The sequence below is a fragment of the Gracilinanus agilis genome, chromosome 3 (genome assembly GCF_016433145.1).
Source record: "Gracilinanus agilis isolate LMUSP501 chromosome 3, AgileGrace, whole genome shotgun sequence".
In the NCBI taxonomy this organism is placed as follows: Eukaryota; Metazoa; Chordata; class Mammalia; order Didelphimorphia; family Didelphidae; genus Gracilinanus; species Gracilinanus agilis.
The window spans coordinates 421155213-421168052 of NC_058132.1; the positions used below are offsets into that span (position 1 = coordinate 421155213).

General features: G+C 35.4%; 1 protein-coding gene across 1 annotated transcript in view; it reads left to right on the forward strand.

The window, feature by feature from the left end:
- The window catches only part of ETS2 (ETS proto-oncogene 2, transcription factor), a 31824-nt gene that overhangs the window by 15009 nt on the left and 3975 nt on the right, over positions 1 to 12840 (forward strand). The window contains exons 3-8 of the mRNA XM_044670299.1: positions 536 to 656; positions 4567 to 4686; positions 5280 to 5480; positions 10130 to 10213; positions 11077 to 11301; positions 11710 to 11977. Coding sequence (XP_044526234.1) covers positions 536 to 656; positions 4567 to 4686; positions 5280 to 5480; positions 10130 to 10213; positions 11077 to 11301; positions 11710 to 11977 — 1019 coding nt within the window. The remainder of the gene's footprint in view (positions 1 to 535; positions 657 to 4566; positions 4687 to 5279; positions 5481 to 10129; positions 10214 to 11076; positions 11302 to 11709; positions 11978 to 12840) is intronic.

Genomic DNA, 12840 nt, shown 5'->3' on the forward strand with positions numbered 1-12840 from the left:
TAGAGTTGTTGTTGCTAGATGTAGCAACCAGAGACCAGAAATATACATAAAGAAAACATGTTTTAAGTATATTGATCATTTAAGAATGTTTAGAATCTTATGTGTTCTTGCTAACTTTACTTGAATAATTTTTTTCTGGCTATCTCTAGTGCCTGAACTAACTCTTCACTTTTAATTCTATTATAACCAGCAATTGTCTTTGATTTTAAAGACTTTTTAAATTTCTCATTACAAACTTGACAATCATCAAAATGCTATATTGTTAAAGAAAAAATATAGAATGACACTATTCTTATTTCACTTATTTGTATTTCTCTTAAAATGTAGTATCTTTTTTCAACCTCTAAAATAACAGATTATATCAAAAGACCTCTTCTTGTGTTGATTGGTAATTTGTGTTGATTACCACAGAATTTCATATCAGCCATTCTGTTGTCAATTTGATCGTTTCGTGAGGCATGACTAAAAATCAGTTTCAAGCTTTAAAAGTCAATTAAAAATGCATTTTAATTATTTTTATAATTTGTTTTTGCAGCGTCAACCAGCTTTTGATACCTTTGAATGCACAGATTCACTATTTGAAGGATTTTTTCCTTTACTAAATGAGGAACAGACACTTCAAGAGGTCCCAACAGGCTTGGATTCAGTTTCTAATGGTAATTAGAATCACAATTCACAAATCCATGTGTAATTTTCTCTAGAGTAAAATGTAGATAGCATACTTAACTGTCTCCTTAGGTATTTCTGCTTAGTGAAAATATTGTCACATACATATAGCAATGAGGATTTCATTGATATTTATATTATCATAATAAAGCTTATAGTATTTTATATATTGATGTTGATATACTTCAGCAATATTTCTGTCGCTGAGCTAGCAGATGAAAATAACTAAAGGAAATTTCTGTCATGTAGTGATGCTTTTGATCCATTGTCATTTGAAATTTTTGTTTGTTTTTTGGGGGATAATAATAGATTTTAATTGATTTGTCTGCATTCTAAAGTCTTTTTTCCCCATGTAAGCAGTTGTGGTTTTTGGGGGGGGGGGGTTTGTTGTTTTTTTTTTTTTGTTTTGTGCTGAAATACAACTATTTATACAGCCATTTTGCTGGAAGTTTCATAGTCTCCCCAGCCCGCCCTTTATTTATTTGTTTGTTTTTGGTTTTTTGTTTTGAAATTTTTTTCCATGTTAATATGATTCATTTTCTTTCCCTCCCCACTCCCAGCCAACAAGCAATTCCACTGGGTTGTACAAATGTTGTCACTTGATACCTATTTCCATATTATTCATTTTTGCTATATAGAGATTTTTAAAAGTCTAAACCCCAAATCACATACCCATATATACCTGTGATAAGTAATGTCATGTGTTCTTCTTTTGCATTTCTACACCCTTAGTTCTTTCTCTCAATGTGGTTAACATTCTTCCCCATAAGTCCTTCAGGAGTGTCCTGGGTTGTTGCATTGCTACTAGTAGCAAAGTCATTAGATTGTTCCACAATGTTTTACTTTCTGTGTACAATGTTTTCCTGGTTCTGTGAGCAATTATTTTGAAAGGTAGCCAAATCTAAAATGACAGCAAAGGAGAGTAATAAGTGTTAGAGGGGATGTGGCAAAATTGGGACATTAATGCATTACTGGTGGAGTTGTGAATTGATCCAAACATTCTGGATGTCAGTTTGGAATTATGTCCAAAGGGCTTTAAAAAGACTGCCTGCTCTTTGATCCAGACATACCACTGCTGGGTTTATACCTCAAAGAGAAAATTGGGGGAAAGACTTGTACAAAAATATTTATAGCCATGCTTTTTGTGGTGGCAAAAAATTGGAAAATGAGGGGATGCCCTTTGATTGGGGAATGGCTGAACAAATTGTGGTGTCTGTTGGTGATGGAATACTATTGTGCTGAAAGGAATAACGAACTGGAGGAATTCCATGTGAACTGAAAAGACCTCCAGGAATTAATGCAGAGCAAAAGGAACAGACTGTGGTACAATCCAGTGTAATGGACTTCTGTACTAGCAGCAATGCAATGATCCAGGACAACTCTGAGGGACTTATGAGAAAGAACGCTATCCACCTCCAGAGAAAGAACTGTGGGAGTAGAAACACAGAAGAAAAACAACTGCTTAATCACATGGGTTGATGGGGATATGATTGGGGATGTAGACTCTTAAGCGATCACCGTAATGCAAATATTAATAATATGTAAATAGGTCTTGATCAATGGACACATGTAAAACCCAGTGGAATTGCTCATTGGCTATGGAAGGAGGGGAGGGAAAGAACATGCATCATGTAACCATGGGAAAATACTCTAAATTAATTAATTAAATTAAAATTTTTTTGATGGATTGATTAAATGGCTGTCAGGTAGAATAGGGGAAAAAAGGCAGCCAAATCAATTCAGAGCTAACATGGTATAATAGAAAGATCCCTGAACTGTATTTAGCCCTGGGTTCTAGTTTTAACTGTGCTAATGCCTACTTGAGTCACTTAACCCCTATGGGCCACATTTTCCTAATCTACAGAATGAACTAGATGATTTCTCTAAGGTCCCTTCTAACTCTTTATCCGTGATTCTTTATTGGTTCATTTGCGTCGAGCCAGTACAACTTTATCTTTAGGGATATTGTCTGTAGTATGAGAAAAAGATAACTGACCTATAAAGAGTAAGATCTGTGACCTCAACTTCTTTAGCACCACTATCAAACCTATTGATATAAAGAATCATAGGAATAAAACTGTAGGCATGAGGATTGAGAACTTGAACTTATATAAAATTTATAGAATTTTATTTATGTAGAATTTATATAAAAATAAGAGCTTACCCCAAGTAAAAGGAAAAGGATCCACACTGAGATTCTTAGTAGCTTTTGCTGTTATTTGATTTCAACACTAAACACTGCACAGAAGATAATTGGTTACTGAAATGCAACCTCCAAATCTTGATATGAGCTCATGAAATCAAGCCTTCTTGGTTTTATGCAAGCCTAAACAGCTAGGTAGCACAATGGATAGAGTACTGGGCCTAAAATCAGGAAGGCCTGAGTTCAAATGCAGCCTCGGACACTTATTAGCTCTGGGACCCTGGACAAGTCACTTAACCTCATTTGTTTCAATTCTTTCAAATATAAAATGAGCTGGAGAAGGAAATTGCAAACCACTTCAGTATCTTGCCTAGAAAACTCCAAATGGGTTCACAAAGCCTTGGGCATGACTGTAAATGACTACACAACAACAAATTGTTCTTGCTCATCCTCATCTATATGGATTTCTGCAGTTGATCAATCTTGTTTTTTCTTTAACAAAAAACAAACTAAAATAAATTGGAAATTTTCTTGCCAAGCTGTGTAGCTATCGTTATGGCATAAATTGTTGTTATATAGGTAGGCAATGAGAAACAATGATATTTTGACATATTTATTATAGATTAAAAATGAAACCCAGAAAATTATATTTACTATTGGGATCAGGGAAAATAAGAAGGCAAGAAAGTCCACTTAGAGGTTTTTGAAAAGATAAAAATTATTAACATATTTATACACAGTGGCAATAATCTCTTTTTTTTTCTTTATAACCCTTGCCTTCTGTCTTAGAATGAATACTGTATATTGGTTCTAAAGGAGAAGAGTGGTAAGGGCTAGGCAATGGAGGTTAAGTGACTTGCCCAGGGTCACACAGCTAGGAAATGTCTGAGGCCAGATTTGAACATAGGACCTGCCATCTCTAGGCCTGGCTCTCAATCCACTGAGCCACCTAGCTGCTCCCTTAATCTCTATTTTTAAAGCTCATTTGGGAGGGCCCTTTCACTGATGAAATAGTTAAATGGAACTTAATGTTAGGTTTGCAGTTTCTTTAGACCCATTTTTAAAAATGACACTTGAGTTTTATATGTCACATATTGCCTATATAGACCTGGACCATTGGGATTGGCTTGTTAGAATTATTACAAATAAAATGTTATAGCACTATAAATTTATCCCCTTGTAGAGAAATGGGAAGAGGGAAGGAAATAAGCATTTTACATAGCATTTGCTAAGGAATTTTTTACAAATATTATGACACATGTTAAAACTAGTAGAAATGTGCATATAGGCTATGGGAGGGAAAGGTGAAGAAGGGGAAAGTAAAAACATGTAACCATGAAAATTTTTTCTTAAAAAATAAAATATTTAAATTAAAAAAATTATCTCCTTTAATCCTCACAACAACCCTGTGAAGTAGTGCTATTATTATCCCCATGTTATAGTTGAGGAAATTGAGGAAAAAAGAAACATCCTAATGTGTATTTCCTTCATTTCAGTGAAAACTGTGTTCATTATTAAATTCTCTAAAAATATCAATTTTTTGTTTTCATCTTTGTATCCCTAGTGCTTGACATATAGATGACCTTTTACTAAATGCTTATTGATAAATTGACGTCAAAATTCATGGCCCAAAAAACTTTTCTGATTGGGGTCATTTATCTCTTTTCTAAATTTTTGAATATTATATATATTTGCCACAAAATAATTTTCTATTATGAGCTTATGTTTTAAATGTAATTTTATTGTCTGCATTCTAGAGTCTACCAATTGTGAATTGCCCTTGCTAACTCCATGTAGTAAAGCTGTTATGAGTCAAGCTTTAAAAGCCACTTTCAGTGGTTTCACAAAGGAACAGTGTCGCCTTGGTATTCCTAACAGTAAGTACCTGCTTTCTATAACCACTTTTCAGTGTGTACAATAAAGCTAACCTAGTTCATCTTAACCAAGCATCATTGAAAAATAACTTTGATCTGGACCTATTTTAAAAAGAAATACTTAAAATGCATTTCAAAGACTAGCAAATATAGATTTAAGCTAAAACAATCATTGAGCTATTGATAAAGGTGTTTAATTCTCAGAATTCTCCATAATAGTATTTTAATGACATTTAATGACATAAACTACTTAAAAGTAATCTATAATAATACATTTGGATAATATGAAGTGAGTATATATTATCTATATTACCTGTGGGGAAATTTTAAATTTCACATTTACCCTTCCGCTCCTACAATAACAATAATAATAATAATAATAATAACAATAATAATATTTTTATAACACTTCCAGGTTTGTAGAGGGCTTAAGCCTGTGAAATTCAAGAAGTATTATCCCCATTTTGCAAATGAGATTGGGTGACTTGCCCATATTCACACAGGTAGTAAATGTTGAAACTAGAATTTGAGCCTGGCTCGAATTCCAGTATTTTTTCTATGTTATCTCCTATTGTATTTTTTCCCCCTCAATGTAGATCCTTGGCTCTGGACAGAGGAGCAGGTATGCCAGTGGCTTTTTTGGGCTACCAACGAATTCAGTCTGATGGATGTAAACTTCCAAAAATTTATCATGAATGGTCAAGTCTTATGCAATCTTGGCAAGGAACGATTTCTGGAACTAGCACCTGACTTTGTAGGTGACATTCTTTGGGAGCACCTGGAGCAGATGATCAAAGGTACCTAAAGAATGACATGTCTTATCTCTAATTAAGCTCTTACTTCTGGGGGGAAATAAAGAGAGATACTGAACACATTTCATTGACTGGTTGGGAGAACTGGCAGTGTCTTCTTGTATTTAAAATAAATTAATTTATTTGAAATTATACCAAGAAAGTATCTAAACTGTCCCCTTCTAGTCATTTATTCAAATTGATAAAAAAAAGACCTCAGATATATAGGAAATTTTGTAGCAATATTTTTTATAGTGTTTGTAATCAAGTATAATCACTTATTTGCAAAAGTAATCAATTGGGGAATGACTGGAGTAAATATTACTAAGTTGTAATTATGAATACAGAGATTTATATGAATTGATACAAGATGAAGTAAAACAATTTAGAAAAATTAAACAATGATTTAAGCAATGTAATGAAACCTACTATAACTAAGTTCTGTGACTTTACAAAAGAAGAGATTTGAGAAGATACTTCCTCTTCTTTACTGGGAGGGGTGGGAGGGGTGGGGGTACTATGGATGTTAAATATTAGAGGTAATGTTAAATTTGTTTGATATATTGGTTGGCTTTGTTGAATTGTTTCCTTACACCCTCCCCCTTTGTTTATTCTTGGTTATCAGCGCCATTATTGCTTCCCTTTTTACTCTTTTCTAAACCCTCTGCAGTTTGCATTCTGACCTGTTTATTCATTTGAAACTACTCTCTTCAAAGTTATCTATGATGTTTTAATTGCCAAATGTAATGGCCTTTCTCAGTCCTCAACCTTCTTGACCCCTAGGGAGGAATTGGGTTATTCTGATTTTACATACACATACATGTCTATATCTAATTATTATTATTATTATTTATATGCTACCTACTATGTGCCATGCACTGTGCTATGTGCTTTACAAATATTAACTCATCTGATCCTCGCAGCAACTGTGAAAAATAGGTGCTGTTATTTCCATTTTACAGTTGAGGCCAACATAGCTAAAGCAAATTGGCCGGGGTCAAAAAGCCAGTGTGTCTGATACCAGATTTGAATTCAGATTTTCCTAACTCCAAACCCAACACTTTATCCATTGCACCGCCTAACTGCATCACTGATCTTTCTTGACTTTCCTTCTGACTAAAAAGTAGTCTGTTTCCTTTCCTGGGTCTTCACCTATGCCTGTGCTGGCAAACCTATGGCATGTGTGCTGGAGCATGCCTGAGCAATTTAGCTAATTCCTTTGAATCTCACTACCCTACCTTATTCCCACCTTCATTTCCCCTACCTGAATGTCTGAGAAGATTGGAAAGGAGAGTAGATCTGAGAGTTAGTTCAAATCTGTGATAGTTTAGTCAAATAGGGCTTACCCTTGTTACAAATTTACCTTATTGAATCATTGTATCCAACTTTCCTAACCCCATTGATTACAAAACCACCTGAGAGCTGAGTTAAGGCATGCCAAAAGACCAAATGCCTGGCACCATGCACCTGAGAACATTCCTCACTTCCCCTACCCCTCTGCCCAGCAGCCCAATGGGAGTGTTTCCTCCCTCCCCTAACGGGGGTAAGGGGACAGCTCATATGTGGCATGAGGGTTGCAGTTTGGACATTTAGTTAAAAGGTTCACCATCACTGCCCTAGGTCATACCTACTAACCATCAGTACTCTGCAAGGATGTTTCCTGGGTCATCCTCTTTTTCTGATATACCATCATATTTGGTAATCTTATCAGATCCCATGGAATCAGCCGTCATCTCTAGATGATTTCTCACATTTATTTATCTAGTTCTAACTTATTTATTGACCTTCAGTCTCCCTTTACCAGATATTTATCAGATGTCTTGAACTGGATGTCCTTTAGATGCTTCAAACTCAACACGTCCAAAACAGAACTCATTATCTTTCTGTCCCTTAACTTCCCCCGCTCTTCTAAACTTCTATATTACTGTTGAGGAAACACCATCCTCCACATCACCTAGGCTAACAACATAGGTACCATCCTTAACATCTCACTTAAACTCACTCCACATGTTCAGTCTGTTGCCAAGCCTCATTATCTCTACTTTTACAACATCTCACACCACCATCACCACCTTGTTACAGGCCTTCATCTCCCTGCCCTTCTGTCTCACTATTGTCCATCTTCCTAAAGCATAGACCTAACACCCTATTCAGTAAACTCCAGGATCAAATATAAAATTCAGTTTGGTTTTGAAAGCCCTTAACAAGCTGACATGCAGGGGTTTTTGTGTGTGTATGTTTTTTAACCCCTTACCTTCCATCTTAGAATCAATACCATGTATTGGTTCTAAGGCAGAAGAGTGGTAAGGGCTAGGCAATGGGGCAAAGTGACTTGCCTAGCTTGGAGAAGTATCTGAGGCCAGATTTTAACCTAGGACCTCCCATCTCCAGGCCTGACTCTCAATCCACTGAGCCACAATGCCCCCTGACATGCTGTTTTAAACTTTACCCCCTTCTACACTGACTATGATCTGACAATACTAACCTCCTTACTTAAGGCACTCCATCTTCCATCTCTGTCTTTTCACTGGCCGTCTCTCATATCTGGAATGCTCTCCCTCTTACTTTTGCTTCCTAGAGTCCTGGTTTCCTCCAAAACACATCTAAAGTCTCCCATTCTACAAGAAAACTTTCTCTGGTCATTATCTCCCCACCTCCCACCACCCCCACTGCTAGTGTCATCCCTTATTGATTCCCTTGAACTTATGCTGTATATAATTGTTAGTATGTTGCCTTCCTCATTAGAATATGAGCTCCTTGAGAGTAAGGACTATATTTTTGCATTTCTTTGTATCCCTGAATTATTTAATATATAATGCATAATAAATGCTTCTTGTTATATGATGCTATAACTAGACTGGTTTGTGCAAAGGAGTTTTAACTGATTCATAAATCAGAGTATGTATATGTATATACTAGATATGATGTACTAAATATATATATGTACTAGGGATATTTTTTTTTAAATGAAAGAACTCATGTCATCATGAAGCATTTTTTAAACACCTATTATAAGCCAGGCACTATTCTAAAAATTGACGATACTATAATGGTTAAAATGGGTGATCGCCAAAAATTGTAATTAACCCTTAAGTCACAAGACTGTTAGTAGCTAGATTTATTAGTAAGAAAAGAAAATAAGAGAGAAATATAGAAAGGAGGTAAGGAATTTCCTAGCCTTATAATCCAGACCGTAACAACTCAGTGTCTGTCTCCGAATCTCAGCCTCAGAAAACACCTCCTCTCCTCTCCTCTCTTCTCTTCTCCTATTCTCTCCTCTCCTGTCTTCTCTTCTCTTCTCTTCTCTCCCCCCCCCACCCCCCCAGCTTTCTGCTGAGTCTCATCCTATAAATCCTTTCTACAACCACTAGCTCTCTTTCATCACTCCCCAGGAACCAATCCCAGTTCTGCAATTAACCTGGCACCACCCAGTGGGGCAGTACCTGTGGGATCAATTTCATGCTTGCTAATTGACCGAAATTCAAAACAAATGGAAGGGAAGTTTAAATCTCTGATTCACAATACAAAGAAAGGGTTCAGGTCACTTGTCTTGATCTCCTATTCTAAAGGGTAGGCAATATTCAAATACAAACAAGATAAACAGTAAGTTGGAGACAAACTCTGGAAAAACACTAAAATTAAAGAAGACTGGGAAAGACTTCTTGTAGTAGATGGGATATTAGCTGAGATTTGAAGGTAGCCAGGAGGAAGAGATGAGAAAAGGGAGAGTATGGAACACAGGCAGTGAAAATAAATGAATTCAAAAGATGAACCCATGAAGTCTTTGTGAAAAACAACAAGGAATCCAGTGTCACTTGGTCACACAGAAGGTGGGAGGAATAGGGTGTAAGGAAACTAGAAAGGTAGGAACTTGATTTTACAAGCCAAACAGAGGCTTTTATATTTGATACTGCCAGTAGTTGGGAATCACTGTGGTTTATTGACTAGGAGAGTAACAGGTGCATTAGGAAGATCAACTTGACAGATGAATGGAAGACAAACTAGAATAAGGAGAGGTCAGAGACAGTGAGATCAGTCCTATTGGTTGCTATTATAATGGTCTATTGCAGTGATTCCCAATGTGGGCGCTACTGCCCCCTGGTGGGTGCTTCAGCGATCCGGGGAAAGGTGATGGCCACAGGTGCATTTATCTTTCCTATTGCTATTAAAAATTTTTTTTAAAAAAATCAATTTCCAGGGGGATAAGTAATATTTTTTTCTGGAAAGGGGGTGGTAGGCCAAAAAAGTTTGGGAACCATTGGTCTATTTGGAATAGTTCAAGAATGAGGTGTTATTAGCCTACACCTTTGTGGGAGTGGCATCTCTTTTTTTATTTTATTTTTTATTTAACTAATCACATTAATTTTCATTTTACAAATCCTTCCTTACTCCAAACTATTCAGTTGAATGTATAATCTCAAACTTCTTAAATATATATCTAAAGATTTTATTTTTTTTATGTCATACAGTTTAGAAAACTGATTTTTTGTAAGCATGACATTGTGGGTTAATATACAAATATTGGGTATATCTGCATATATAGTGAACATGTAGTATACATACTATGTATGTGTGTGTATGTATGCATACATTTTTATGCCTTGCAGTATATGTACTTAAATTTGAACTTATGGATATTCTTACTGGTTTTTCAGAGAATCAGGAAAAAGTAGAAGATCTATATGCAGAAAATTCCCATCTCACTTCAATGCCTCATTGGATCAACAGTAATTCGTTAGGTTAGTCCAGTTGCTTTTATGTTTAAGAATATCACTCTTATTATGTGTATCTTTTTTTAGCAATCTAAGATTCCATAATATGAGATCTTATCTGGGCAATTACTATAGTAGGAAATGTAATAGCCTCATTAGCCTTAATCAGAAATTTAAAACCCAGTCAAAAACAAGGAATCACAGTTGGCAGGCCCAGTATATGTTCAGAAAGTCATCTTTATATATATATATAAATATATATAAATGCTCTAAGCTGAGTTTCTGAAGTCTTTCTTTTTAGTTTATACCCATTTCTCTTGATTAATAAAATCTAACTTTGTAAAAAGGGTAGATACTCTTGACAGTCTTATCTTAAATTAAGACGTCTTTAAATCAGCTATTGAAGCCTCTTTATTTTCTGTCAGTCAAAAGCCTAAACTTTCCAAAATACACCATCCAGATGACAGTTGACTCTCTCCCCTTCCCCCCATCCTCAGTCTATAGGAATGAACATTTTACATCCTCCTTTAGTAGTCTTTCCTGGTATTTCATAACTCTTAACAGTTAAGAAAATCTTTATAGTACCAGTATGGTTGTTATCCATTCCAGAAGGCCTAAAATCTGGAGAAAACCATTTAGCAAAAACTACCAGCAAAATCTGTTTTGGATTAAGGATTAAATTGATTTTTTTAAAAGGTGAAAAGCCTGGTGAGATCCTTTCTTCATTTGTGGAACTTCCTCAAAAAATTCATTGTTGTGATTAGATTGTGGGTTTCTAGGTTAGAGAATGGATGACAAGATTAAGGATATTTGTTTGGGGATTTTGAAAGGTAAAGTTAAAGTCAGCATTATCATTTGTTGTATCAATACTTTTCATTAATGTGTTACAGGCAGTAGTATGGATCAGCTGCCATACGGAATGCAGACACAAAGTTGTTCCAAAACATCCCTCTTGGATAGTTTGTGTCAGTCATCTACAGGACCTAACATTCTAAATTCCGAGCAGGAATTTCCATTGTATTCCAAATCCCGACTTGACACAATTAGTGTGAACTACCGCTCAGTGAATCCAGACTTCCAAGGAAACAATTTGAATTTGCTCATCAATAATCCTGGTAAGATTTGAAATTCATTTTTGTGTAAATCTGTTTGGGTTTTGGATTTTAGGAAAATCCCTTAAGAACACAAGTCGATTTTTCTTAATAAACATGTTTTGTGGTGAGCCATTAGATTATTGGAATCAAGCAAAACTCTTGTTTATTTTCTACATTACTTTGTGCTCTCACTGCCAGTTACTATGAGTTAGTTCCTACTACCTATTTTAGTGTTTTTATGTGAGAGATTCAACTAGAGCTAAAGAATGCACCACCCAGTCATTCCTCCTAAAACATATCATTTTATGCTACATATCAATAGGATTAGAGTTTCAATCCAAATACTAAAGAAAGTGGGTACAGTAACTAATTAAATTGATCCATTATTTCATAAGAATTACAATATACATTTTGGTTGTCTTTCAAAAGGTAAGCCAGGAAAACCAGATTCTGTTGAGAATGGCAAGGACAGTTTTGAAGGTTCTGATTCTCTGCTACAGTCATGGAATAGCCAGTCATCTTTATTGGATGTGCAGCGTGTGCCTTCATTTGAAAGCTATGAAGATGACTGTAGCCAGTCCCTATGCCTGAATAAACCTACCATGTCTTTCAAGGATTACATTCAAGAAAGAAGTGACCCAGTAGAACAAGGCAAACCAGTTATACCAGCTGCCATTCTTGCTGGTTTTACAGGCAAGTGTTGTAACCTCTTCTAATTCCCTGCATGGCTATATTTCCATGTTTATAAAAGATGTTTCACTTAGTTTAAGTACAGTACCATTTACATTCCATAGTTTATATATGACTAATTGCAAAATGAAAATCTTGCAGAAATTTTAGGATATAGAAAGCTAAATGGAAGGATAAAAAATTAAGAGTATTCCATTTGGGTCAGTTGGAAAGGTTTTAGGTACTTAGGTACCTGGAATTCTTTTTCACTGACTCACCCACTCAAAGAATTTCAAAGGAAACAAGCTGGCATAGGGAAGCAACAAAGCCAGTGTCAAATAAAAGAAGCATAAAACAGAATGTTTCAGAGGTACCAATAGCTGTGTTTATAGGTAAGCTGCCTCCTCAACTGTTTATTATGTATGGTTATATTTTCAGATTCCATGACATTGGAATCCATGTAATAATAATTTCTGTCATAATGGAGTAACATTGTATTTTAGGAACTACATCATCTAGAAAACTAATTCCTCTTTTTGGAAGGGTTGAAGAAGTTTTAATCTTGAGTTATAGTCTTGCACCCTTTTCCCCCCAGAAATATTAGATTTTGGAATATAGTGAGCTAGAAAAGTATTATTCCCTTACTGTATTCTAAGGTAATCATAAATAGAAAAGCAAGACAATTCTTGCTATCAAGAACCTCTATTCTCATTGAGGTATATGCTGAAGGATTCAGCTGCAGTGTAGATGGAAAAACCTAGTTAGCCTTAGTTATTAGTTAGCATTACTTAGCATTAGTTGGCCAATGACTGGGCAGAGGAATTTTTAAAATAAAATTACAGATAAGATAGCAAAGGAAGGAGGTGAAAGGCACGGCAAAGGAAAGAATAG